Genomic DNA, 26,833 nt, shown 5'->3' with positions numbered 1-26,833 from the left:
TCAGGTGATCAAGGTCAACAGCAGCAGTGACAGGTCATGCTGACAATACACACTCTTGATATGTGATGAGAAGGGCATTTACTTCTGTGATCTTCCTCCCCCAAACCCATAATCCCAATCTAACCACGAGAAAAAACATCAGACAAATTCCAAGTGGAAAACATTCTACTAAACACCTGACCAATCTTCTTGAAAACTGTCAAGGTCATCAAAAACAGGGAAGGTCTGAGAAACTGTCACAGTCAACTGGAGCCTAAGGAGACACAACAACTAAATGTAATGTGATATCCTAGACAATACTTGGGACAGAAAAAGGACATCGGGTAAAAACTAAGGCAATCTGAATAAAGTATTCATAATAATGCCATGATATTGCTTCATCCATTGTAACAAATATATCACACTAATGTACAATGTTATAATAAGGGGGCAGCTGGGTGTGGGGAATACAGCAACTCTACTATTTTTCAAATTTTTCTATAAATCTAAGTTTTTTACAGTAGTTCATTTTTTAAAATTAATGATAAAAAGGCAGCACAGTATTTTTTTTTTTTTTTTTTGAGACAGAGTCTTGCTCTGTCACCCAGGCTGGAGTGCAGTGGCGCAACCTCGGCTCACCACAGGCTCCGCCTTCCGGGTTCACATCATTCTCCTGCCTCAGCCTCCTGAGTAGCTGGGACTACAGGCACCTGCCACCACACCCAGCTAATTTTTTTGTATTTTTAGTAGAGATGGGGTTTCACCGTTTTAGCCAGGATGGTCTCGATCTCCTGATCTCATGATCCGCCTGCCTCATCCTTCTGAAGTGCTGGGATTACAGGCGTGAGCCACCATACCCGGCTGGTAGCACAGTTGTATACATGTTCAATGGCTTAAAGACACATAAGTCTGTAATCCCAGCACTTTGGAAGGCTGAGACGGGCGGATCACGAGGTCAGGAGATCGAGACCATCCTGGCTAACACAGTGAAACCCCATCTCTACTAAATACAAAGTATTAGCCAGGCGTGGTGGCAGGTGCGTGTAGTCCCAGCTATTCGGGAGGCTGAGGCAAGAGAATGGCGTGAACCTGGGAGGCGGAGCTTGCAGTAAGCCGAGATCGCGCCACTGCACTCTAGCCTGGGTGAGAGAGCGAGACTACATCTCAAAAAAAAAAAAAAAGACACATAAATGCTACAATACACATGACACTTTATCTTAAGAAGCCCTGAGGTGGGCCGGGCGCGGTGGCTCACGCCTGTAATCCCAGCACTTTGGGAGGCCGAGGCAGGCGGATCACGAGGTCAGGAGATCGAGACCACGGTGAAACCCCGTCTCTACTAAAAATACAAAAAATTAGCCGGGCGTGGTGGCGGGCGCCTGTAGTCCCAGCTACTCGGAGAGGCTGAGGCAGGAGAATGGCGTGAACCCGGGAGGCGGAGCTTGCAGTGAGCCGAGATTGCGCCACTGCACTCCAGCCTGGGTGAAAGAGCGAGACTCCTTCTCAAAAAAAAAAAAAAAAAAAAAAAAAAGAAGCCCTGAGGTTTGCTAGTGGGTGTGGTGTCACGGCTGGCAACTCATGAGCTACCCACCTGAGGCGGTAGGTGGGTGTTCCGAAATGGAATGGGAAGCTGTAGGTGTGTGTATCCTGTGTATCCTCACATGGCTCAGGTAGGCTGGGTGCAGGGCTGTGTACACTAGTGTTTTTTGAGGAGAAAACTGTAAGTAGGCAAATACAAAATTCTCATCATGTTCAAACTGCTCCCTCATATATCAAAATTCTCATCATGTTCAAACTATTCCCTCATACATCAATCAGTCTGGAACAAATTTACATTTTCAAAAGATGCGTTATAGCAGAACTGTGCTTCACAGAAGTAATCAAATTGGCCCGATCCAATCAGTGAACAGGGAAGTGCAACTTAAACCACAATGAGATGCCATTATCTGTTTCGGGAAGTCAGGGACCCCAAACGGAGGGACCAGCTGAAGCCATGGCAGAAGAACCTGGATTGTGAAGATTTCATGGACATTTATTAGTTCCCCAAATTAATATTTTGTAATTTCTTATGCCTGTCTTTACTGCAATCTCTAAACATAAATTGTAAAGATTTCATGGACACTTATCATTTCCCCAATCAATACCCTTGTGATTTCCTATGCCTGTCTTTAATCTCTTAATCCTGTGAGCTGAGGAGGATGTATATCGCCTCAGGACCCTGTAATAATTACATTAACTGCATAAATTGTACAGCATGTGTGTTTGAGCAATATGAAATGTGGGCACCTTGAAAAAAGAACAGGATAACAGCAATTGTTCAGGGAATAAGAGAGATGACCTTAAACTCTGACCGCTGGTGAGCCGGGTGGAACAGTGCCATATTTCTCTTCTTTCAAAAGCAAATGGAAGAAATATCGCTGAATTGTTTTTCTCAGCATGGAACCTCCCTGAGAAAGAGAATGTGCACCTGGGGGTAGGTCTCTGAATTGGCCCCCCCGGGCATGGTCGTCTCTTACCCTCGAGACTGCGGAAGTGAAATAGACTCCAGTCTCCCATAGCGCTCCCAGGCTTATTAGGAAGAGGAAATTCCCACCTAATAAATTTTGGTCAGACCGGTTGATCTCAAAACCCTGTCTCCTGATAAGATGTTATCAATGACAATGGTGCCCGAAACTTCATTAGCAATTTTAATTTCGCCTCGGTCCTGTGGTCCTGTGATCTTGCCCTGCCTCCACTTGCCTTGTGATATTCTATTACCATGTAAAGTACTTGATGTCTGTGACCCACACCTATTCGCACACTCCCTCCCCTTTTGAAACTCCCTAATAAAAACTTGCTGGTTTTTGCGGCTTGTGGGGCATCACGGAACCTACCGACATGTGATGTCTCCCCCAGACGCCCAAATTTAAAATTTCTCTCTTTTGTACTCTGTCCCTTTATCTCTCAAGCTGGCCGATGCTTAAGGAAAATAGAAAAGAACCTACATGAATATCGGGGCAGGTTCCCCGATAATTATCTTAGGTCACATTTTAGGACACCCAAGGAATCTCCTGGGCTCATGGACATACTTGTCATCAACCAGCCCTACACCCCTGCATGTTGTGAGGGTGGTACTGAGGGAACATGGGTGTGAGGAGGAAGGGCAGAGCAAAGCAGTTGGGGAGCCCAGGCAGCAGGCAACACATGCCTGCAAAGCAGCTGCGTCCTGGGCCCGAGCCCGCCATGATGCTGTCACTAGAGGGAGAAGCTGATCCACCTCTAAGGGCGTCAGGAATGCACTGGCCTAAAACAAGGAAACTGAGGCCAAGAGATGGGAGAGACTAGCTCCAGGTCACAGAAGTCAAGCCAAGAATGTCCACTGCCATGCTAGTAAGAGTATGAGTGGTCCTCACTATGACCTCAGCGCCCCCAATGGTAGGACAGTGACAATACTAGTTCCTCCCTTCTGGTTTAGAAGCGCTTGGCATCTACACTCACTAGATGACAACATCACCTCAGGTGGGCAGAGCTCCACAGTAAAGGCTGGGGCGACAGATGAACCAGAATAGGTGATGACAATGCAGCAACGCAAGAGCCAAGCCATGATGCATCAGCTGAAGGAGGCACCCTGGCTACTATTTTTTTTTTTTTTTTGAGACGGAGTCTCGCTCTGTTGCCCAGGCTGGAGTGCAGTGGCACGATCTCGGCTCACTGCAAGCTCTGCCTCCCAGGTTCATGCCATTCTCCTGCCTCAGCCTTCCAAGTAGCTGGGACTACAGGCGCCCGCCACCACACCTGGCTAACTTTTTTGTATGTTTAGTAGAGACGGGGTTTCACCGTGTTAGCCAGAATGATCTTGATCTCCTGACCTTGTGATCTGCCTGCCTCAGCCTCCCAAAGTACTGGGATTACAGGCATAAGCCACCGCGCCCAGCCCCTGGCTAATATTTTAAAAAAGAAAAGAGAAGTCAGGCACAGTGGCTCACGCCTGTAATCCCAGCACTTTGGGAGGCCGAGGCAGGCAGATCATGAGATCAGGAGTTCAAGACCTGGCCGGGCGCGGTGGCTCACGCTTGTAATCCCAGCACTTTGGGAGGCCGAGGCGGGTGGATCACGAGGTCAGGAGATCGAGACCACAGGGAAACCCCGTCTCTACTAAAAGTACAAAAAAATTAGCCGGGCGTGGTGGCGGGCGCCTGTAGTCCCAGCTACTCGGAGAGGCTGAGGCAGGAGAATGGTGTGAACCCGGGAGGTGGAGCTTGCAGCGAGCCGAGATCGTGCCACTGCACTCCAGCCTGGGTGAGAGAGCGAGACTCCGTCTCAAAAAAAAAAAAAAAAGGAGTTCAAGACCTGCCTGACCAACAGGATGAAACCCTGTCTCTACTAAAAATACAAAAGTTAGCCAGACATGGTGGTGCACGCTTGTAATCCCAGCTACTCAGGAGGCTCAGGCAGGAGAATCCCTTGAACCCAGGAGGCAGAGGTTGCAGTGAGCAGAAATCGCACCACTGCACTCCAGCCTGGGCAACAGAGTGAGATTCTGTCTCAAAAAAAAAAAAAAAAAAAAAGGAAATAAAAGAGAAGGACAAAAGTAAGGTGTCTGGCAGGGGCAGATAAAGTGGGAATCTCCGCCTACCGGCACGCTCCACAGCATAAAATAGAGTAGCCAAGGCTAATGCCAGCGCAGTATGAAAGGGAACAGGACAGGCCACACATGGCGCTGTCTTTAAAATGACAAGGTCTGGGGCCGGGTGCGGTGGCTCACGCTTGTAATCCCAGCACTTTGGGAGGCCAAGGCGGGCGGATCACGAGGTCAGGAGATCGAGACCACGGTGAAACCCCGTCTCTACTAAAAATACAAAAAAACTGGCCGGGTGTGGTGGCGGGCACCTGTAGTCCCAGCTACTCGGAGAGGCTGAGGCAGGAGAATGGCGTGAACCTGAGAGGCGGAGCTTGCAGTGAGCCGAGATTGCGCCACTGCACTCCAGCCTGGGCGACAGAGCGAGACTCCGTCTCAAAAATAAATAAATAAATAAATAAATAAATAAATAAATAAATAAATAATAAAAAAAATAAAATGACAAGGTCTGTAATCCTAGCACCTTGCTGGGCCAAGGAGGATTGATTGCCTGAACTCAGGAGTTCAAGACCAGCCTGGGCAACATGGTGAAACCCCACCTCTACTAAAATACAAAAAATTGGCCGGGTGTGGCGGTGTGCACCTATAGTCCCAGCTACTCGGCAGGCTGAGGTAGGAGAATTGCTTGAACACAGGAGGCAGAGATTGCAGTGAGCCAAGATCAGGCCACTGCACTCCAGCCTGGGTGACAGAGCGAGACTGTCTCCAAAAAAAAAAAAAAAAAAAAAAAAATTGACAAGGCCTTCAACCAAATGCAACCTGCAGATCCTGCTTGGCTTCTGAAGCAAACAAAGTAACTATAAAATGAAATTTATGAGCCAAACTGGGGAAATCCAAACACTGACTGGACAACAGATGACGCTAAAGAATTTTTGTTAGTTTCTTAGGTGTGAAAATTCAACAATGGTTAAGTTTTGTAAAAAAAAAGATTCTATTTTCTATTAGCTGGGCATGGTGGCAGGTGCCTAGAGTCCCAGCTACTTGGGGGGCTGAGGCAGGAGAATGGCGTGAACTTGGGAGGCAGAACTTGCAGTAAGCCGAGATTGTGCCATTGCGCTTTAGCCTGGGTGACAGAGTGAGACTCCGTCTCAAAACAAAAGAAAAGATTCTATTTTCTCAGCAAAACTGATGTACTTACAGACACAGCTACACAGGATGAACTGCGGTAAAGAAACAAGACTGGCCACAGCTGCAAACTGCAGGTGCAGGGCAGGAGCATACACGGACTCACCCTATTACTCTCTCCACCTTTGGTTATGTCGAAATGTCCAACAAAGAAGGTGGCTTTAAAAAATTAGTAAAGGCCGGGCGTGGTGGCTCACGCCTGTAACCCCAGCACTTTGGGAAGCCGAGGCGAGTGGATCATCTGAGGTCAGCAGTTTGAGATCAGCCTGACCAACATGGTGAAACCTCGTCTTTATTAAAAACACAAAAATTAGCCGGGCGTGGTAGTGGGCTCCTGTAATCCCAGTTACTCGGGAGGCTGAGGCAGGAGAATTGCTTGAACCTAGGAGACAGGGTTTGCAGTGAGTCGAGACCGTGCCACTGCAGTCCATGCTGGGCAACAGAGCTAGACTCTGTCTCAAATAATAATAATAATAATAATAATGATAATAACAATATGAATAAATAAGTAAATAACGAGTAAAGCAGCCAGGCACAGTGGCTCACGCCTGTAATCCCAGCACTTTGGGAGGCTGAGGCAGACAGATCACCCGAGGTCAGGAGTTCGAGACCAGCCTGGCTAACATGGAGAAACTCTGCCTCTACTAAAAATACAAAAATTAGCCAGGCGTGGTGGCGCGCACCTGTAATCCCAGCTACTCAGGAGGCTGAGGCATGAGAATCACTTGAACTCGGGAAGCAGAGGTTACAGTGAGCTGAGATTGAGCTACTGTACTCCAGCTTGGGCAACAAAGCAAGACTCCGTCTCAAAAAGAAAAAAAAAAGCAAGCTATAGATCAGGTGTGCTGGCTCACATCTCTAATCCCAACACTTTGCGAGGCCAAGGTGGGAGGATCGCTCAAGCCCAGGAGTTCAAGACCAGCCTGGGCAACATAGTGAGACCCTGACTCTACCAAAATAAATAAATAATAATAATAAATTAAAAAGCCAACTATAAAAAGCAAACCATGACAATTATTTCATATAATAACACAACAGTATAAGTTAGAAGTGCCACAGAACCTCTGCATCCACAGAAACCTTCCTGTCTTTATCCACTTGAATTAAACCTGCTTTTCTGTATCTCAGAGTAGCAACATAGCAACAAACTAACTTTAATAAAAAACAACTATTACAGATGCACAAAGCCTTTCCCCTGTTTGATGGTGTCTTGTACACATCACACACTCACAAGGGAAGAAGAGCTGGCAGGGAGAAACACCCAGTGCTCCCCACATTTGTCCTGCGCGGTCTACACAGGTCCTATTGACACTGTTCTCTCCACTTTTTGCTGTTCTTGAAGTGAATGTATGGTTTTTTAAAACACAGTTGCCTCTAAAAAAGAAGCTGGGCCCCCAGTGGCATCCTCCTAACCCTAACCCTGGCCTGCAATGCTCTGAGGGTGGCAAGGGGCGCCTGCCTGCCACTCAGTCCCCATCTCTCCATCCACCTCCCACAGCAGAGCAGAGCCCAGCTTGGGACAGCAGGGTTTCAGCCCAAGGAGGCAGCTAGGCAGCCACATTGGGCCCTCTCCTGCTCCAGAGTTCGGCTTCAGAGGTCACCTTCTGAACACTGGACAACACAGGGTCTAAGGCCAATGCTTTACCTGTCAAAGCCTGCATAGTCCTGGCCAGCTCTGGCCACCAGCCACCACCACCTCAAACAGCTGGTGTACTGTCTGAGAAGAAACCAAATCTTTCTTACCCCCGATGTGTGTAACAGTTCCATCCGGTCCACCTATGTGGTGAAGCAGGTCTGACTGACTGGGGAATGCCCAAAACTGACAAAGAAGAAACTGATCTCCTCCCTCAAAGGAAGGGACTGTGGTCCCTAAGTGACAAGGGAGACCTAGCAAGAATCCTATATGGACCTGGGCCGGATGCTCAGACACAAGGGCACAGGGACACCCCTCCCTGACCCTGGGGGCTCACAGAGCACTGGGCCAAGGTAACAGGCATCATTATTAACCCATCATGGCCCAGACAGGCAGTGGCTCATCCAGGGCCGCAAGCTCCTGGGAGACCAGGCAGGGCCCAGACTCCCCCTGTGGAGTCAGTATGGAGTCCACAGGGACAGACATCATATACAGTTGGTCCTGCTCAGGTGGTGCCAGGCACCCCCAGGGGTCCAGAGGCTCCCAGCACTGGGCCTGGCCTTCCTTCGGATCCACCTGCTAAGCCACAAAGCATGCTCGCCTGGCGTCCCCAAAGACGAGCTGCTCCATCACAGCTGTGCCTGCCTTGAATCCCGTGGAGGGTGGCCAGGTCCACGCCTCCACATGCTGGCAGGGCTGGCCTGGAGCACACCATCCGCATGCCTAGGGCTGGGCAGATTCCCTGGCCAGGTCCCAGGATGACTGAGATATACAAGCGCCCAGTCGCCAGGCCCTACAGGAAGAAACAGCACCAGGGCTCGACATGGGAGTTTCAGACATTTTTAAAAGTGTAAAGGTCCCTAAAGATTCCTTCATGACCCCCTGCCCCATATTCTAAAAATGGGGAAAGAGAGGCGTGGTGGGGATAGAGTTGCCCAACAATTAGTGACAACAGTGTGGCCACATGGTCATCATCTTTGGATGCCTATAGCTGCCTCTCCCCAACTGTCAGACCCATCTGTGCTTCGGGTATTCACAGGGCCCCAGTTCCCACCCAAGCCAGGCTTCTTCATACAACAGCAGACCACTGCTACCACCCAGCCCCCTGAAAGGCCCTTGGGTCTCCCAGAGCCTCCCTGCTCTCAACAGCCTTCTGTTCAGAAATGGACACAAGAGTGTTCTCAGGGGTTATCAGACGAATGGGAGAATCCCATACTTGCTTTAACCAAGACCACAACTTTTCCTGCTCTGGAAGCAAACAATCAAAAAGGCTGGGCCTCACCCCCGGTAACTCTGCAGAGGAACCTCCTGGAGGGTCCTCTGCCAATCCCCCTATTGCCCCTACTTCCTGTAGCTGCCCAGGTGCTGGGAACAGGGCTCGGCAAGTCCAGAAGGCAGCAGGCAGGGGAACTTCAGAGGCACCCAAGCTTGAAGGGCAGGTGGGACTTCTAAGACGAAGGGTGAATGTGGGCACCAGAGAGGTAGGGCAGTCCCAAGCCAGGCTGTAGGGGCCTGAGACAATACTTAGGGCAGTCCTTGGGAGATGGCAATGGGAGCCACTTGAGACTGAGCAGAGACAAGGACAAGAACGGGGAGAAGCTGCAGGTGCGGCAGCAAGGAGACAGACCTGAGTGAGGCATGAGATTCAGTCCGCAGAAGACCTACGAAGCACTTGCTGCGTGTTGGGTGCTGTGCCCAGTCCAACATCCAATTCCACCCACGTGCACCTCTCAGACAAGGACAATGATGCTCCAGAGCTTGGCACTTTGGCCCCGAGGTGGCACACCAAGGCAGTGAGGGTGTCCAGACCTCCTCTCTGAGCCTGAGCTCAGGTGGAGTCCAGACTGTTCTCAGACCTCCCCCATTACCCTCCCCGACCATGAGGACCACATGGGCACTTAGCCTCAGCTCACCTAGCTACAGTCCCTGCCTGTGCCCTGAAGGCAAGAGCTGCCACCTCAGCACACCTGTCTTCTTAAAGCTGCAGCTGAGAACACAGAGCAAAGTGTCTCACGGCCACGCAGGACCAGGAACACCAGGTTGCTGACCAAAGCCCATCTAATTCTCTTCCCCACCATTCCAGGGAGAGGAAGAGAAAAGGCACACTGGGAACTGGGACAGATATGGCCCTTATTGAGTCAGGCTCAAGAAATCACTAGCAGAATGATTAGGCAAAAACAACCAGGGGGCACCCACCTCACTTGCGGCCTCAGCCAGCACCGTGCTATGATGTCAGCAGGACACAGACACTTCCCCCATCCCATGAGAAAGGCAACAGGACTGGCACTGTCTCCCATTCATCACCACAAGACCCTCCTCAGCTCTGATCAGAAACCCACACACTGGGACCAGCAGGCCAGCATCCTTCCTTCAACGATCCTATTATCTACAAATGCAGGGCAGGAGTACAAGCAACTCCATTTGGAGCACAATTTATTAGTAACTAAATGCACTTTAGTTCAAGAAATAAAGTTTTTTAAAGAATTAAGGCAGTACACCGCTCTACAGGAGAAAAAAAAACCCCACAATTATTGTCTCCTTAAATCTTGTGTGTTTTTTTTTTTAAATAAAGAGTTAATATTTTCAACTATAATACTGGCCATAATTAAATAGGTTAGCAACAGCCTGTGTTGGCATGGGTGTGAGGAACAGGCATGCTGTTGATGGGGGGTGAACTGGTAGAAACTTTCTGGCAACATCTACTGAAACTGAAACGCTGATGCACATTCCTCCAGGCTCTGCTAGAGACTGAGCAGAAACATTCTTATCCCACCTTACAAAGGAGAACTAGATTCTGAACAGAGCAGTAATTTGTCCAAGGCCATGTGGCCAGTACATGGGGAAGCCTGGTGGTAACAAAAAACAAGCAAGCAGACGCCTAAAGAGTACCCACAGAAACAGATATACCCTCTTCCTGATTCCGCTAGGGACTCACCCTCCAGATACGTGCCATGAAAATGCCAAGATTCTTCACTGTGCCAAAACGTTTGTGTCAGAATAGCAAAGTCCTGACAAATGAAGGGCACCAAAGTGGGGACAAGTTAGGTCAGCGACAATTCCTTCTCACAGAGGACACTGCCAAACCCAAGCTGTGGACAGAGACAGGGACTGTAGAGGCTGCCCAGGAGCGGCTCACGATGCACCTGGTAGGAGGAAGAGGGCTGCTTCTGTGTGTGCAGAGGGAAAAGCGCTCCAACAGATAGTGCTGCCTGCTGGAGAGGGTGAGCCCCACTACAGGAGACCAGAAACTGGCTGAGTCCACTCCCACTCCATATTCTCAGAGCCCCTAACCTCCCTATCGATAACACGCCCCACCCTAAGATGGGGACTCCAAGAGCAGCTGCATCTCACCCCTCTTATAGCTCCAGCACCACTGGAGCATGGATTGCAGAAGGTGCCAACACCTGTTGACAGACAACAGAATCGAGTCCTGAGGGCAATGGGGGAGGACCCAGCTCCTGCTGGCCCAGGGTCAGCCACTGACTGGTACTAACTGAGCACTTGCTCTGCCCAGACATCCAAGCATCTGGTTGGATTCATTCTCTGCTCTCCACAGACGGGTCTCCTCAGACAAGGGGTAGGCAAGGAAGGCTGCAAATGGTTTAGGCACCTGTCTGGGCTGACTTGGAGCAGAGGTGCCAGGTGATAAGCCTGGAAACCAAGAGCCAAGGGCTCACCAGGACACACTCAAGTGGGGGAAGGGAGCACACCACCAGGCTATACTCCTGACCCCACACCAGTCCTTTCCAAATACATGACCCTCACAACAATCATTTCTGGGCACGCAGTACTGCACTCACATTTTGCAGAGGGGGAAGCTAAGACTCACGGAGGGCCTCTACCCAAAGCCACATCACTAGCAAGGGGCACAGCCTGGATTCAAACCCTGGTGTATCCTCCCAGAAAGCAATTCCTGCAAACAACGCTATGGAGTCAGGGAAGGGGAGAAGAGAAGCTGGGGAAGGACTGTCCAAGACTCCCGCTGCCCTGCCTCCTGGAGACCCTCGACCAGCCTGGTGGTCTAACCTGCTCTCCCCACAGTGGGAATGGCACAGACCACTGAGGTCTCCGTCCAAGAGGAACACAGCCAGCCACAGCGAGGGGACAGGCCCGAGAGTGGGGGGCTGGACAGGAAGTCGGCCAGGGAAGTCATGCTAACTGGTGGGACCGCAATCCCGGCAATGAGGACAGAGCGCTGGGCCTGGGGCAAGGGTACTGGGGGACCCATGCCAGGGGCAACCTCCACATGCAACCCCGAGCCCCTACTCACTTAGGCCGCTGTCCATGACCCTTCCCCCCTTCGGAGGCACTCATGAAAGAAGCAGAAACGCTCCGAAAGTAGCTGCGCCCAGAGAGGGGAAGTGATTTCTCTGAAGGTGACAGAGCCGCAGCCACCCAGACCCAGACCCATCCTCGGCCTCTCCCAGCGGGTCACCAGCATCTGTGGCCTCAGCTCTCGGCTCTGCCACTGCCCTCCCAACCCCACCCCACACTCAGACACACCCGGAACAGCGACCACCGCAGAGCATCAGCCGTTACGAAGCCCCGCCCCGCCCGGGCCGCCCAGGTCCGCACAGAAGCAGGCGGGCAGCTGCAGGAGGCGACAGGGCGCCCGGACTCCTGCATTAGCGGCGTCTGCAACGGTCGCGGCACCGGCCTGCTAACCAAGGCCGGGCCCACTCCCACATACTGCCCAGGTCCCCGGCTCTAGGCCCGTGCCCCCTCCGCCCCCGCAGCCCACCCCTGCCGGCCCCCGCTTGGCAAGCTGACCTTGGCCGCCCTGGTGCCAGGGACGACGCCCACAGGCCCCGGCGCCGGGTGGGGGTCGCGGGGCAGGGCGGCTCGGCTCACCTCCTTGAGCTGCTCCATCTCGCTGCGGATAGCCTCATAGTCCACCTCCAGCTCCTCGAACTGCAGCTTGAGCTGGTGCTTCTCCTCGAGCACCGCCAGCCCGTACTCGGCCGCCTGGATCTTCTCACGCGTGGTCTCGGCCAGCTCGTGGGACAACCGCTTCACCTCGGCGCGCAGCCACTCGGGCTGCGCCTCCATCACCAGCCGCGCGTACTCCTCCTCCTCCGACGGCGCCGACATGGTGGCCGAGGGCTGAGCCGGCTCCCACCGAGGATCTCGCAGGCCGGGCCCTCCTCAGCCGCCGCCGCCGCTGCCGCCGCCCTGCCCCGACGGCCGCCCGCCCGCGCCGCCGCACGGCTCCTCCCCTCCGGCGCGCGGGGCCCGCTGGGGGCTGGAGTCCTGCCCGCGCTCCGACCACAAGGTCCATCATGCCCGGCGCCCGCCCGGCCCCCGGCTATGATTGGCCCATGCTCTGTGAGGGGCGGGGCCTCGGGCGCAGCCACTGACGCCAATGTCGCCCAGGGGACTGTGGAGACAGTAGTCCCGCTAGCGCACCGACTACAAAACCCGTCCAGCCCCGCGCCCACCCGTCCCCGGCCGTGATTGGCCTGCGCCGCCAGCGTCGAGCCGGATGTAGCGGCGCCTTGCAGTCCCCTGGACGGCGGTCGTGTGGGCGCGGCCCCGCGGCCTTCCCCACACTCAGAGCCGGGGACACCGTTCGGTCGCCGCGCCTCGCGCTCCCTTATGCGTCTGGCAGCCGGCGGCCACGCGGGGTGGCAAGACGGCTGCCGGGAGAACCCTCAGGGGGAGACGGGTGCGGGGCGGCGGAACTGGGCTCCCAACCGTGGGACGAACAACGCGGACAAAGCCCGGGAGGCCGCGAGCGAGAAGCGCATCCGAGAGCGCGGGTGAACGGCTGCCGCTGGAAACCCAGGGACGGTGTGACGCATGCTCTGTACAGACGTCTGGGGGCGGGAGGAGGACGGGCCAGCAGGGGGCGCCCAGGGGCCAGCGGGAACCTCAGCGCCGCCTCTCAGTCCTTCAAGGTCTGTTTCTTGGGAATAAAGACATTTCCATTAATACAGGGTCACAAACGTGGTAAATTGTTGTCTCCGCATCTGTTTTTAGGCCTGACTTGTTTGAAAGTCAGTCGTACCCTTCGCCTTGGCGTAGGTAACACTTCTCCGTATATGGTAGTGTGTGAGATAACTCATTTATTCTTTATCTCATTGACCTAAAGCGCAACACACCCCACAGCCGCTGACCGCCATAGCACCTAATGGCCAGTATCAGAGTAGTGCAAATGAGTTAACCCTTCCCTCGTATTTTCTTTAGCCAGTCCACAGGCCCCAAGGGAAATCCTAAAGGATGATTCCCATGGACCCTAGCACAGGCATATTCCCTTCCTTCTCACCGTCTCTCACTGCCCCTCCCCATCTGCTTGTCCGCCTCCCTTAGGCATCCCTAACCTCTCTGGGACCTAAGAATAATAAATTTCTTCTGTTTTGTACCTTTTAATTTTACTTTCTCATTGTATCTCACCTGACCCCCACCCAGAGAACCCATTCGGTTCTCCTAGAGAGTGGTTATCTTGGCTTATGGTCACTGTCCCTCAAGACCAAATTAGAGGCCGGGCGCGGTGGCTCACGCTTGTAATCCCAGCACTTTGGGAGGCCGAGACGGGCGGATCACGAGGTCAGGAGATCAAGACCACGGTGAAACCCCGTCTCTACTAAAAATACAAAAAATTAGCCGGGCGTGGTGGCGGGCGCCTGTAGTCCCAGCTACTCGGAGAGGCTGAGGCAGGAGAATGGCGTGAACCCGGGAGGCGGAGCTTGCAGTGAGCCGAGATTGCGCCACTGCACTCCAGCCTGGGCGACAGAGCGAGACTCCGTCTCAAAAAAAAAAAAAAAAAAAAAAGACCAAATTAGAAAGAAGCCATGACAGCAGAAATCACAGCACACAGGGTACTGACACTATCTAATGCACAGTCCACGCTCTAATTGCACGAGGGCCCAACACCATACTGGAGAGCTTCAGTATTGTTTTTGTGGTCCAGGATCCAGTTGCATTCAGTCGTCAGGTTTCCTGAGTCTCCTTTGATTGACCTTTCTGAGGAGTGCAGTGCACACTGGTATATGCTCATGGGGAGATGAGGTGATGCGTTTCTGGCAGGACTGTCACTGAGGTGATGCTGAGTTTTCAGAGCACCAGCCGGGAGGCACATGATGTCGATTTGCATTTCTCTGATCGATGCTGGGTTTTTCTTTGGTAATTAATGTCATGAATGAAGACTTTGCAACCATAGATATAGCCTATCACTCCTCAAACCTTGACCCACTAGTTTTGGCATTCATGACTACTTCTTGCCTGAAATAATTATTACCATACTGGCTGCTTTTTTTTTTTTTTTTTTTTTTGAGCCGGAGTCTGGCTCTGTCCCCAGGCTGGAGTGCAGTGATGCAATTTCGGCTCACTGCAACCTCTGCTTCCCGGGTTCAAGTGATTCTGCCTCAGCCTCCCGAGTACCTGGGACTACAGGCGCATGCCACCATGGCACAGCTAATTTTTTTTTTTTTTTTTTTTTTTTTTAGTAGAGATGGGGTTTCACCATGTTGGCCAGGATGGTCTCGATCTCTTGACCTCGTGATCTGCCTGCCTCGGCCTCCCAAAGTGTTGAGATTACAGGCATGAGCAACCGCAACCGGCCATACTGGCTGCTTTTCTATTTCCATTAGTCCTTCTCCATTTATGAGTTGCCTTTGTACTGTGAGGCAGCTATACTTTCTCATTTATTCCCTTCTCTCTCATTCATTAGCAGTATGGATCCATGGATTCTTATTTTACTCCGTGGGTTACAATCCATTACTTCCTTTACTTGCTTTGATGCTCAAATGGTAGCAGATTTAGCCCATGGGCGCTCCTCCAAGCTGGCTCCATGTCGTCAAAACATCGTAATTTGTTATTATTGTTATTACTTCCTTGATGTCTGATGCAAATTGTTCCAAGATCATCTTGTGCTTTCCATGTCCCAGACCTGAAATCAGTCATTTCCCCAAGGAGCCCTGATTCTTTTTAGTGTTTTGTTTGTCTGAGGAGAATGTGTCATAGTTTGGCTTGTGAAATTAACTAATTTTAAGGAGTTCAGTTGTAGTAGGAATAGGAAGACCAACCGGCCTGGCTTGCCTGGGACTGTCTTGGGCTGGGCAAATTGTTAACTGTAAGTGGTAGAGCTCCCAGTGTAAAGAAGGAACAAGCCTTGTTTGAGTGTGTACTTAGCAAGGGAGGGACTGATGCCCCACAGTGACTTGCCCAAGGTCACACAGCCTCAGGGCAACACCTGCACCTGATCCAGGCTGATCTGACTCGAACCTCCCCAGCCCCACCCATACCTTGCCCTGGGGCAGGTCTGAGGAGGGAGGGAGAAAGACCATGGGAGCCCCAGGCAGGGACTGACCATGGCGCTTTGAACTTGGAGACAGGTGGTGGTGGAAGGGAGGCCAGGGAAGGCTTCAGGAACATTCTGTTACAGGTAGGGACTCTCCTAGGTGCTGGGGGCAGAGGGTCTGTCACTACCCTTGTGGGCTTCCTTCTGGCAGGAGGGACAGCTCTGAGTGAGAGTCGCAATGTGTGACGGGGTGGGGTGGATCGGGAAAGGCTTCCCTGAGAAGACACCTGAGGGAGACCCAGAGGATGCACAGGAATTGGCCAGCCCAAGGCTGCAGGAATATGGGGCTTGCAAAGATAAGAGAAGCGGGGTGATCCTGGCAGCAGATAATGAGCCACCTCTTACTGAGCTCTGCATGTGTCCCCAACATTGCCAGGTACCTGACATACATCTTCTCATTCAATCTTCACAATACCCTGAGGGGTAGAAATGATGCCACCTTCTTCTCCTCAAGTCTCTGTCTCTGGCCAGACTCTTCTCCAAAGTTACACCATCAAGCTGTCACTCTGAAGTCAAGCCGCTTCTCTCCAACATCCAGCCATAGTCCCCAACATCCAGCTGCTTCTCCTCTCTGCTGGCTGAGCCTGGGGTCCTTATAGGCACAGGATGCGGCAGGGCAGGGCCATGGGTGGTTTAGGAAACGGCGACATTTGAGTGGGAAACAGGGATATCAGTTCTCATTTTGGGCTGCGGTTTCAGGCCTTTCAGCTTGACGCTGAGGCTCCACCAGGGACCCGCCCTTTTCTACCTGGAATTTCTCTGCCGCAGTCCCTATCACCTGGACCATTACCGTCACCACCTCACTGCCTCCTTGCCTCCTCCTTCCCCTAGGCTTCTCTCACAGCAGGGCAGCCGAGTTTCCTTAGACCCAAGTCAGGTCCCATTCCCACTCTGCTCAAAACCCAACGAGAGTCAAAGCCACATCATCACAGCTACCTCCAAGACCCTGCACACTCAAGTGTGGCCCTTCCTCAACCTTTTCCTTCCCCTCTCCTCTTGTGTAGCTCTTATAAACCAAAAAGTATCTGAGACAAGTCTTAATCAACTCAGAAAGTTTATTTTGCCAAGGTTAAGGATGCATCCATGACACAGTCTTAGGAGGTCCTGATGACATGTGCCCAAGGTGGTCAAGGTACCGCTTGCTTTTATACATTTTTGGGAGACATAATATCAGAGACATTTGAACCAGAGCAACTCCATCTCAAATAGGGGCTGAGTAAAATAAGGCTGAGACCTACTGGGCAGCATTCCCAGGAAGTTAGGCATTCTACGTCACAGGATGAGATAGGAGGTCGGCACAAGATACAGGTCACAAAGACCTTGCTGATAAAACAGGTTGCAGTAAAGAAGCCAGACAAGGCCGGGTGCGGTGGCTCAACGCCTTTAATCCCAGCACTTTAGGAGGCTGAGGCAGGCAGATGACCTGAAGTCAGGAGTGCGAGACCAACCTGGCCACCGTGGTGAAACCCTGTCTCTACTAAAAAAATACAAATATTAGCCGGGAGTGGTGGCGGGTGCCTGTAATCCCAGCTACTCTGGAGGCTGAGGCAGGAGAATTCCTTGAACCCGAGAGGCAGAGTTTGCAGTGAGCCGAGATCACGCCACCACACTCCAGCCTGGGTGACAGAACGAGACTCTATCTCAAAAAAAAAAAAAAGAGAAGCCAGACAAAACCCACCAAAACCAAGATGGCAATAAAAGTGACCTCTAGTCATCCTCACTGCTCATTTTGTGCTAGTTATAATACATTAGCATGCTAAAAGACACTCCCACCAGCGCCATGACAATTTACAAATGCCATGGCAATGTCAGGAAGTTACCCTATATGGTCTAACAAGGGGATGAACCCTCAGTTCTGCAAAGTGCCTACAGCTTCCCCAGAAAACTCATGAATAGTCCATGCTTCTTTAGCATATCATCAAGAAATGACTATAAGTATCCTTAGTCAAGCAGCCCATGACGCTGCTCTGCCTATGGAGTAGCCACTCTTTATTCCTTTACTTTCCTAATAAACTTGCTTTCACTTTACTCTATGGACTCACCCAGAATTCTTTTTTGCACGAAGTCCAGGAACCCTCTTTTGGGGTCTGGATCAGAACCCCTTTCCAGTAACAGTGATACATCAATCAATACATGTAAGATTTACACTGGTTCCATCTAGAAGGGCGGGACAACTTGAAGTGTACAAGGGGTGGGGGGGTCTTCCAGGTCTTAGGTAGATTTAAACATACTCTGACTGCAATTTGTTGAAAGAGTTATTTATTATCAGTGGAAAGGAATATCTGGTTTATCATCAGGGGTTGTAAAGGCTGAGGTTTTATCATGCATATGAAACCTTTAAATAGCCGGCTGTAGAGATAATAGACTGTAAATGTTTCTTATCAGACTTAAAGTTTGTGTTGATGTAAACCCTGGACACGTCCAACCCCCACTTCCTGTCATGGCCTGAACAGGTTAGTCTTTCAGGTTAAATTTTAGAATGGCCTGGCTGAGGAGGAAGTTCATTCAGATGGTTGGGCGGGCCTTCAAATTTTATTTTTGGTTACACCCTCATGGCTGTAGGCTGTAGACTCCCTTCCCCGGTTCTATTTTCCTCTCTCTGTTGCATACTGTATGTTGTGCATATTCACCTTTGTGCACTTATGTCCCCCTAGAATGTCAGCTCTAGGAGGGCAGGAGATTTGACGATGCCTAGTGAGTCTTGGGGCCCATATCAGGGACACCAACCAAGGTCCCTTAAGGGTCAGGGGTCAGCGGATACAGATCAGGCTGGGCTCACCATGCACCACTTCCTGGACACAAAAACCCTCCACCAGGAAGGCAGGATACATAAGATAAGAGAGGCAGCCTCTGCAGAGGTGGGAGGGAGGGGGGCTTGAGGGGTGTCAGGGAACAGCCCGGTGGCTCCCTCTAGGAGAATTGGACCGCTTAGCCGGGGCCTGGCAACAAAACAGGAAGTGATGTTCTCCCAACCAAGCTGCTCTGCCTTTGTGCATAAACAAAGACTCCCCAGGGGCCCAGGCAAAGGCTGGCAGTGTCCTCACACACAGACATGCCCAGGCTCAAACCTAACCTGGTGTGTGGTCACTCTGGCAGCTCAGCCTCCCCTCCTTCCTCACTGTTCCCTGGAGAGCTCTGCCTACCCATGTAAGCCCCTTCCCCTGTCTCCTCTCTGCCCCTCACTGGCTGAGGAGTAAAGCCATCTCCCCAACAGGTGATGGCCTGCCAGATGTATGTGGCTTGGGCCACCCGCATGGTGAGTCACACAGCAGCCCCCACACTTTCATGCTGTATGACGTCAAAGGATCTTTGGCCCAGGTTGGGCATGGTAGCTCATGCCTGTAATCCCAGCACTTTGAGACGCCAAGGTGGGTGAATCACCTGAGGTCAGGGGTTCAAGGCCAGCCTGGCCAACATGGTGAAGCCCTGTCTATACTAAAATACAAAAATGAGCTGGGCGTGGTGGCGGGCACCTGTAGTCCCAGCTACTCTGGGACTATTCCCCGCTAGGCTGAGGCAGGAGAATCACTTGAACCTGGGAGGCGGAGATTGCAGTGAGCTGAGATCGCGCCACTGGACTCCAGCCTGGTCGACAGAGCGAGACTCTGTCTCAAAGAAAAAAAAAAAAAGATCTTTGGCCCAGATGTCATGCATTTGATAAACTCCTCTGTGCTAGGAGTTTAGACAGTAATGACGATGTGGCAGGCCAGGTCTCACTAACAGTTGAACAGGTAGGCCTCCATAACAACTGCTTCAGCACTGACTGAATGGTTAGATATTAAAGGCTGAAAGAGCCAGTGCTCAAGCACAATGGCTAGAATGTAACAGACGCCCTCCAAGAGTCTTGCCTGGGCCTCTCCTGGGCCTTGAAACATGTCAAGACAATGAAGGAATTCTTACATTCCTCATACCAGGACCCGTTTAGGATTAAGCAAGTTTTATTGGGGGTCTAAAGAAACTCCCCAGACCTCCATACCTTAGCTAGAGACAAGATAAGGGTAATGACCCCCTGGGTGCCAGCACCTATCTAGATCAAGTAGATGAGGCTCTGGAGAAAGGTCTCCAGGACCCACACCTTTTGTTTGTTTGTTTGTTTGAGACAAAGTCTCACTCTGTCACCCAGGCTGGAGTGTAGCGGCGTGATCTCAGCTCACGGTAACTTCCGCCTCCCAGGTTCAAGCAATTCTTCTTTCTCAGCCTCCAGAGTAGCTGGGACTACAGGCGCACGCCACCACATCTAGCTAATTTTTGTATTTTTAGTAGAGACGGGGTTTCACCATATTGGTCAGGCTGATCTCGAACTCCTGACCTCAGGTGATCCACCCACCTCAGCCTCCCAAAGTGCTGGGATTATAGACGTAAGCCACCGTGCCTGGCTGACCCACACCTTAGTTATAGATTACATGGAATCCATCACTTGGGTCTTTAGATGAATGCACACTGGCAAGTAGACATATAGCTTAGAAGGTGTATAAGCACTGGAAAAGCTTTGTAAATTTGGGTTGGTCTGGTGAATTGCCCCTGCCCTTCTCCCTGTACCTGTTTACAGAAATAAACTCTTCTTTCCCAGGTCATCTGCATCTCATTACTGGACCATGACAACAAGCAGCCTGACCCTCGGTTCAGTCCGGGAACAATGATAGTGGTGAGGACCCTAACATATGTGCTGAGCATTTACCCTGCTCCAAGTCCTATGTCTAGCACAATGCAAATATTCACTATCTTTCTTAAGCCTCACAAACAAGTTACAAGGCAGGTACCACTGTTTTCATTTTATAGACCAGGAAACTGAAGCACAATAAGGTGGATGACTTGTCCAAGATATCATAGGGTATAACTGGAGAAGCCCAAGATCTGAACCCTGGTCCATGTGACTCCAGATCCCAGCTCCCTGCCCGCCAGCCTTCCCTGGGTGCAGCAGGACACAGCCCAACCCTCAGGGGTTCATGTTGCAGATAGAACAGACTTCAGTGGCTGACTCTGCTGCACTTGGGAGCCTGGGAGAGGCAACACTCCATCTGCAGGACTCAGAAGATGGCATAGAATGGGTGACAGTGGGTTGCATCTCGAGAGAGCAGGTTTTTGCCAGTCATGGAAAATATGCTCCAGAGAGAAGGCCCCAGAGACACAAAGATGTGGAATCATGGATGAGTGTGGCCCGGGGGTAAATTCAGGGAAGAGGAGCAAGACAGAGTGTGTGTGTGAGCGTGTGTGTCCGCACACACACACATACACACTTGCATGGAGAGGTGAGAAAGAGCTGCTGATGTCTCACAGCCCTGCAGGGAGCTCCATGCTGTGTGGGGCTGCAGTTGGCTCAGCGCAGATAGGTTCAGGAGAAGCGATTGTTACATCTTAGCACAGTGTTTTCAAGGCTCAGCCATGTTGTATCAGAAATTCATTCCATTGTGGCTGAATATTGTTCCATTTGTATGAATGTAGCACATTTTCTTAATCCATTTGTCTGTTAGTATAGGCTGGTTGTTTCTACCCCTTCGACTATTTTTTTTTTTTTTTTTGAGACAGAGTCTCACTCTGTCACCCAGGATGGAGTGCAGTGGCCCGATCTCCGCTCACTGCAAGCTCTGCCTCCTGGGTTCACACCATTCTCCTGCCTCAGCCTCCTGAGTAGCTGGGACTACAGGCACCCACCACCACGCCCGGCTAATATTTTGTATTTTTAGTGGAGATGGGGTTTCACCATGTTAGCCAGGATGGTCTCAATCCCAGCATTTTGGGAGGCAGAGGCGGGTGGAGCACGAGGTCAGGAGATCAAGACCATCCTGGCTACCATGGTGAAACTCTGTCTCTACTAAAAATACAAAAAATTAGCCAGGTGTGGTGGCGCATGCCTGCAGTCCCAGCTACTCAGGAGGCTGAGGCAGGAGAATGGTGTGGACCTGGGAGGTGGAGCTTGCAGTAAGCCAAGATAGTGCCATTGCACTCCAGCCTGAGCGATAGAGCGAGACTCTGTCTCAAACAAACAAACAAACAAACAAACAAAATAAAAACTGTCCCAGTGAGTGAGAAGTGGTATCTCATTATGGTTTTGATTTGTATGGTTTGGAATCATTACATTTCCCTAATGATCAACTGATATTGAGCATCTTTTCAGGTGCTTATTTGCCATTTGTGTTTCTTCTTTGAAGAAAATATGTGGGAAACTGGATGAAGGGTACTTTTCATAACCTCTGTCTTTACTGGGGTTTTCTATTTGTTGATTCATTGCCATAATCCATTCTTTTGCTTATTTAAATAGGGGTTTCTTTAGCTTTTTGAACTTATTTGTAACAGCTGCTTTGCTTTGAAGCCTCTGTCTTTAAATTTAATATCTGAGGACAATCAGACACAATTTCTACTGAATTGTGGATGGGTTTTTGTATGTCTTATAATGTTTTATTGAATACTTGACATTTGAGATAATGTATTGAAGCAACTCTGGATTCCAGTTCGCCCTCTTGTGCACTATTGTTTTTGTTTTGTTTGTGAACTCTGTCTCCTCAGCAATATGTGGCTGCTTTCTTCTTATTTTACGTTTAAGCCCTGCTTCCTAGGTTTTGCCACTGTGACTTCATACATTAGCATTCAGCTGGAGGTTAGTCAGACTATGCTCACAGCCAGTTAGGCTCCCGCACTGTGCTGCTGGATCTGCAATTTTGCAGAGGAGCACCTTCTAGCCACAGGCCACATTCAAGTCTACTCTAGCTGTTAGATTCCACTAGGATCTCTTGCATCTTCTCTGCATATATGGTCATATTCAGTTGGCCCGAGATGCATGAGTGGCTTCAGCTCAATCCAATCTTTGTTACAGATGTTGCTCATCCTCTGCTCAATGTGGCATATGTGAGAGTTTATCAAGCCCCCTATTGCTGTCTCACCACCTGGGCCTCCTTAGCAAAACCTTATCTATCATTTTGTTCCATGTCTTGTTCCAAAAAGGTCTGAGTTTAGGCCAGGTACAGTGGCTCATGCCTGTAATCCCGGCACTTTGGGATGCTGAGGTGGGCAGGTTACTTCAAGTCAAGAGATCGTGACCAGCCTGGCCAATATGGCGAAACCCTGTCTCTACTAAAAATACAAAAATTAACTGGGTGTGGTGGTGCATGCCTGTAATCCCAGCTACTGGAGAGGCTGAGACAGAATTGCTTGAACTTGGGAGGTGGAGGTTGCAGTGAGTAGAGATGGCACCACTGCGCTCCAGCCTGGGCAACAGAGTGAGACTGTGTCTCAAGCAAACAAACAAACAAAAAGGGTCAGACTTCAGGTTAGCAGAGCTGCTGGACATCCCTGATCACTTGTCAGTGAGATCCAATTTAGCTGACAGTATTTAAATCAAGTTGGGCGCCTGTAGTCCCAGCTACTCGGGAGGCTGAGGCAGGAGCATGGTGGGTGAACCCAGGAGGCGGAGCTTGCAGTGAGCCAGTGGGCCAGTGAGCCAAGATTGCGCCACTGCACTCCAGCCTGGGCGACAGAGCAAAACTCCGTCTGTAAAAAAAAAAAAAAAAATCAACTGACATCCTTCTGGTAGTATAATCAAAGGTAATAGTTTCTTAATCTGCCCCCACGTTCATCAAATTAAACAATGTTGGGAAGTTATGACAGTTTCCCCAGGTAGGAACATCACAGACTTCTGCTATTTGCACCCACATTTAAGCAATTCTTCCTTCCTTCCTCCCTCCCTCCCTTCCTTCCTTTTTTCTTGCTTTGCTTTGTGACAGAGTTTCACTCTTTTGCCCAGGCTGGAGTGCAGTGGCATGATATTGGCTCACTGTAACCTCCACCTCCTGGGCTCAAGTGATTCTCTAGCCTCAGTCTCCCAAGTAGCTGGAACTACAGGTGCGCACCACCAGACCCGGCTAATTTATGTATTTTTTGTAGAGACAGGGTTTCACCATGCTGCCCCAGCTGGTCTCCAACTCCTAGCTCAAGCAATCTGCCCACCTAGCCCTCCCAAAGTATTGAGATTACAGGCATGAGCCACTGCGTCCAGCCTAAGAAATTTTCATGAATGAACGCTTCTCAGTTTTATATACACATTTGGCAAATTTCCAGAGCACTGAAACTTTTTTTTAGCTGCCTTGATGGTTTTCTTTTTTTTTTCCTTTTTTTTTTTTTTTTTTTTTGAGATGGAATCTTGCTCTGTTGCCCAGGCTGGAGTGCGGTGGCGCGATCTCTGCTCACTGCAAGCTCCGCCTCCCGGGTTCAAGCCATTCTCCTGCCTCAGCCTCCCGAGTAGCTGGGACTACAGGCGCCCACCACGACGCCCAGCTAATTTTTTGTATTTTTAGTAGAGACGGGTTTTCACCATGTTAGCCAGGATGGTCTTGATCTCCTGACCTCGTGATCCACCCACCTTGGCCTCCCAAAGTGCTGGGATTACAGGCATGAGCCACAGTGCCCGGCTGCCTTGATGGTTTTCTACAGATCATAGGTACTTTGTGGGGAGAAGATTTGTGGATCTGCTAACTTCATCATGTCAAAACTCCAAATAGTATTTTTATTGCAATAATTCTCTTCTACAATTGCAGTGCTAGACATTGTCTATTTTCTTTTCTTTTTTTCTTTTGAGATGGAGTCTTGCTCTGTCGCCCAGGCTGGAGTGCAGTGGAGGGATCTTGGCTCACTGCAACCTCCACCTCCTTGGTTCAAGCCATTCTCCTTCCTCAGCCTCCCTAGTAGCTGGGATTACAGGTGCGCACCACCACACCCAGCTAATTTTTGTATTTTTAGTAGAGACAGTGTTTCACCATGTCGGTCAGGCTGATCTTGAACTCCTGACTGACCACAGGTGATCTGCCCGCCTTGGCCTCCCAAAGTGCTGGGATTACAGGTGTGAGCCACTGCACCCGGCCGGATATTGTCTGTTTTCATTCACAATCCATTTCTACATTTATTTCCTTACTCCCTGTGTTGCAAGGGCTTGACTGAAAGCTACATTTCCCTGGTCATGCAATCTGGGCTTACAGCAACCTCTACCTCCAGGCTTAAGTGATCCTCCCACCTCAGCCTCCTGAGTAGCTGGGACTACAGGGGCACACCACCATGCCTGGCTAATTTTTGTATTTTTTTGTTCAGACAGGGTTTCACCATGTTGCCCAGACTCCTGGGCTCAAGGGATCCCCCCACCTTGGTCTTCCAAAGTGCTGGGACTACAGGGGAGAACTCCACGCTCCCCACCAGCCCAGCCAATTAAACATCATTCGATGGCCAGATGCGGTGGCTCACACCTGTAATCCCAGCACTTTGGGAGGCTGAGGCGGGCGGATCACAAAGTCAGGAGATCAAGACCATCCTGGCTAACACAGTGAAACCCCGTCTCTACTAAAAATACAAAAAAATTAGCTGGGCATGGTAGTGGGCGCCTATAGTCCCAGTTACTTGGGAGGCTGAGGCAGGAGAATGGCGTGAACCCAGGAGGCAGAGCTTGCAGTGAGCCGAGATCGCGCCACTGCCCTCCAGCCTGAGCAAGAGCGAGACTCTATCTGAAAAAAATAAAAATAAAAATAAACTTCATTCAATTAATTAAAAAAAAAAAAAAAAACCTTTTGTGTTTCAAAAGAAACCTTAAAGAGTGAGGCCCTATAGCTCAGGGGTTAGAGCACTGGTCTTGTAAACCTAGGGGTTGTGAGTTCAAATCTCACTGGGGCCTTACAAGCTTACTTTCTGGCTGGGCGCAGTGGCTCACGCCTGTAATCCCAGCACTTTGGGGGGCCCGGTGGCTCACGCCTGTAATCCCAGCACTTTGGGAGTCCGAGGCGGCTGGATCACGAGGTCAGGAGATCGAGACCATCCTGGCTAACACGGTGAAACTCCGTCTCTACTAAAAATACAAAAAATTAGCTGGCTGCGGTGGCAGGCGCCTGTAGTCGTCCCAGCTACTTGGGAGGCTGAGCCAGAAGAATGGCATGAACCCGGGAGGCGGAGCTTGCAGTGAGCTGAGATAGCACCACTGCACCCCGGCATGGGCGAAAGAGCAAGACTCGATCTCAAAAAAAAAAAAAAAAACCTTGAAGAAAACAAAAAGACAAAGAGTAAATTGGGAGAAAATATTTGCAGATCTTATATTTGATATAGAACTTTTATACAAAATATACAAAGAAGAGCTCAATAATAAGAGGACAACCCAATTTAAAATTGGGCAAGAGACCTGAATAGACATTTCAACAAAGAAAACATACAAATGGCTCATAATCACATGAAAAAGTGCTCAACATCATAAGTAATTAGGAAAAGCAAATTAAAGCCACCATGCAATACCAATACACACCAATCAGAATGGTTAAAATTAAGACTGATAATTCTAAATGCTGATAAACATGCTTAGCAAGTGGAACCTTCATAAATTGCTGATTGGAGTATAAAAAGGTACATTCTCTTTATTTATTTTGAGAGAAATCCTTGTGATAAATTGCTGATTGGAGTATAAAAAGGTACATTCTCTTTACATATCAGTTTGGCAGTTTCTCAAAGGGCTAAATATAAACTTAACATAAGACTCAGCAATTTTACCTCTATGATTCTACCCAAGAGATATGAAAACACATGTCCATATAAAGATTGGTATGAGAATGTTCATAACAGCATTATTCAAAATAGCCCAAATGTGAACAAATCCAAATGCTTATTAACTACAGAATGAATAAACAAAATGTGGTATGTATGTTCCTATATAGGAGTGCTTTGGCAAAAAAAAAAAAAAAAAAAAAAAAGAAAAGAAATTAAATACTGATCATTCCACAATATGTAAAAAACCTAAAAAACATTATGATATGGAAGAAGAAAAGACCATCTCTTTCATAATTCTATTTATATGAAATTCCCAGAAAAGTAAAAATTTTATTTTATTTTATTTTATTTTTTGAGACAGAGTCTCTGTCGCCCAGGCTGGAGTGCAGCGGCACGATCTCGGCTCACTGCAAGCTCCGCCTCCCGGGTTCACGCCATTCTCCTGCCTCAGCCTCCTGAGTAGCTGGGACTACAAACGCCCGCCACCACGCCCGGCTAATTTTTTGTATTTTAAGTAGAGACGGGGTTTCACCTTGTTAGCCAGGATGGTCTTGATCTCCTGACCTTGTGATCCGCCCACCTCCGCCTCCCAAAGTGCTGGGATTACAGGCATGAGCCACTGCTCCTGGACATGGAAATGTTTTAAAACAGGGAATTGCTGGCCAGGCACGGT

At 50.1% G+C, this 26,833-nt stretch overlaps 1 protein-coding gene and 1 non-coding gene across 6 annotated transcripts in view; one reads left to right on the top strand and one right to left on the bottom strand.

The window, feature by feature from the left end:
* BICD2 (BICD cargo adaptor 2) overlaps nucleotides 1-12,556 on the bottom strand; it is a 56,988-nt gene extending 44,432 nt beyond the window's left edge. For 3 of the 5 annotated variants that reach the window (XM_055271939.2, XM_055271940.2, XM_055271941.2), the window contains exon 1: nucleotides 12,207-12,555. In XM_055271939.2, coding sequence (XP_055127914.1) covers nucleotides 12,207-12,446 — 240 coding nt within the window. In that variant the 5' untranslated portion in view covers nucleotides 12,447-12,555. Of the gene's footprint in view, nucleotides 1-12,125 lie in introns of all 5 variants that reach the window. The other 2 variants (XM_063636243.1, XM_063636244.1) reach the window with 1 other exon arrangement.
* Nucleotides 12,557-25,229: 12,673 nt separating this feature from the next.
* Nucleotides 25,230-25,303, top strand: TRNAT-UGU (transfer RNA threonine (anticodon UGU)). Its single transcript has one exon. It is a non-coding gene; the product is annotated as a tRNA-Thr (tRNA).
* The last annotated feature ends 1,530 nt before the right edge of the window (nucleotides 25,304-26,833 follow it).

The sequence above is a fragment of the Symphalangus syndactylus genome, chromosome 3, assembly GCF_028878055.3.
Source record: "Symphalangus syndactylus isolate Jambi chromosome 3, NHGRI_mSymSyn1-v2.1_pri, whole genome shotgun sequence".
Classification (NCBI taxonomy): Eukaryota; Metazoa; Chordata; class Mammalia; order Primates; family Hylobatidae; genus Symphalangus; species Symphalangus syndactylus.
This window is presented reverse-complemented; position numbering and strand designations above follow the sequence as displayed.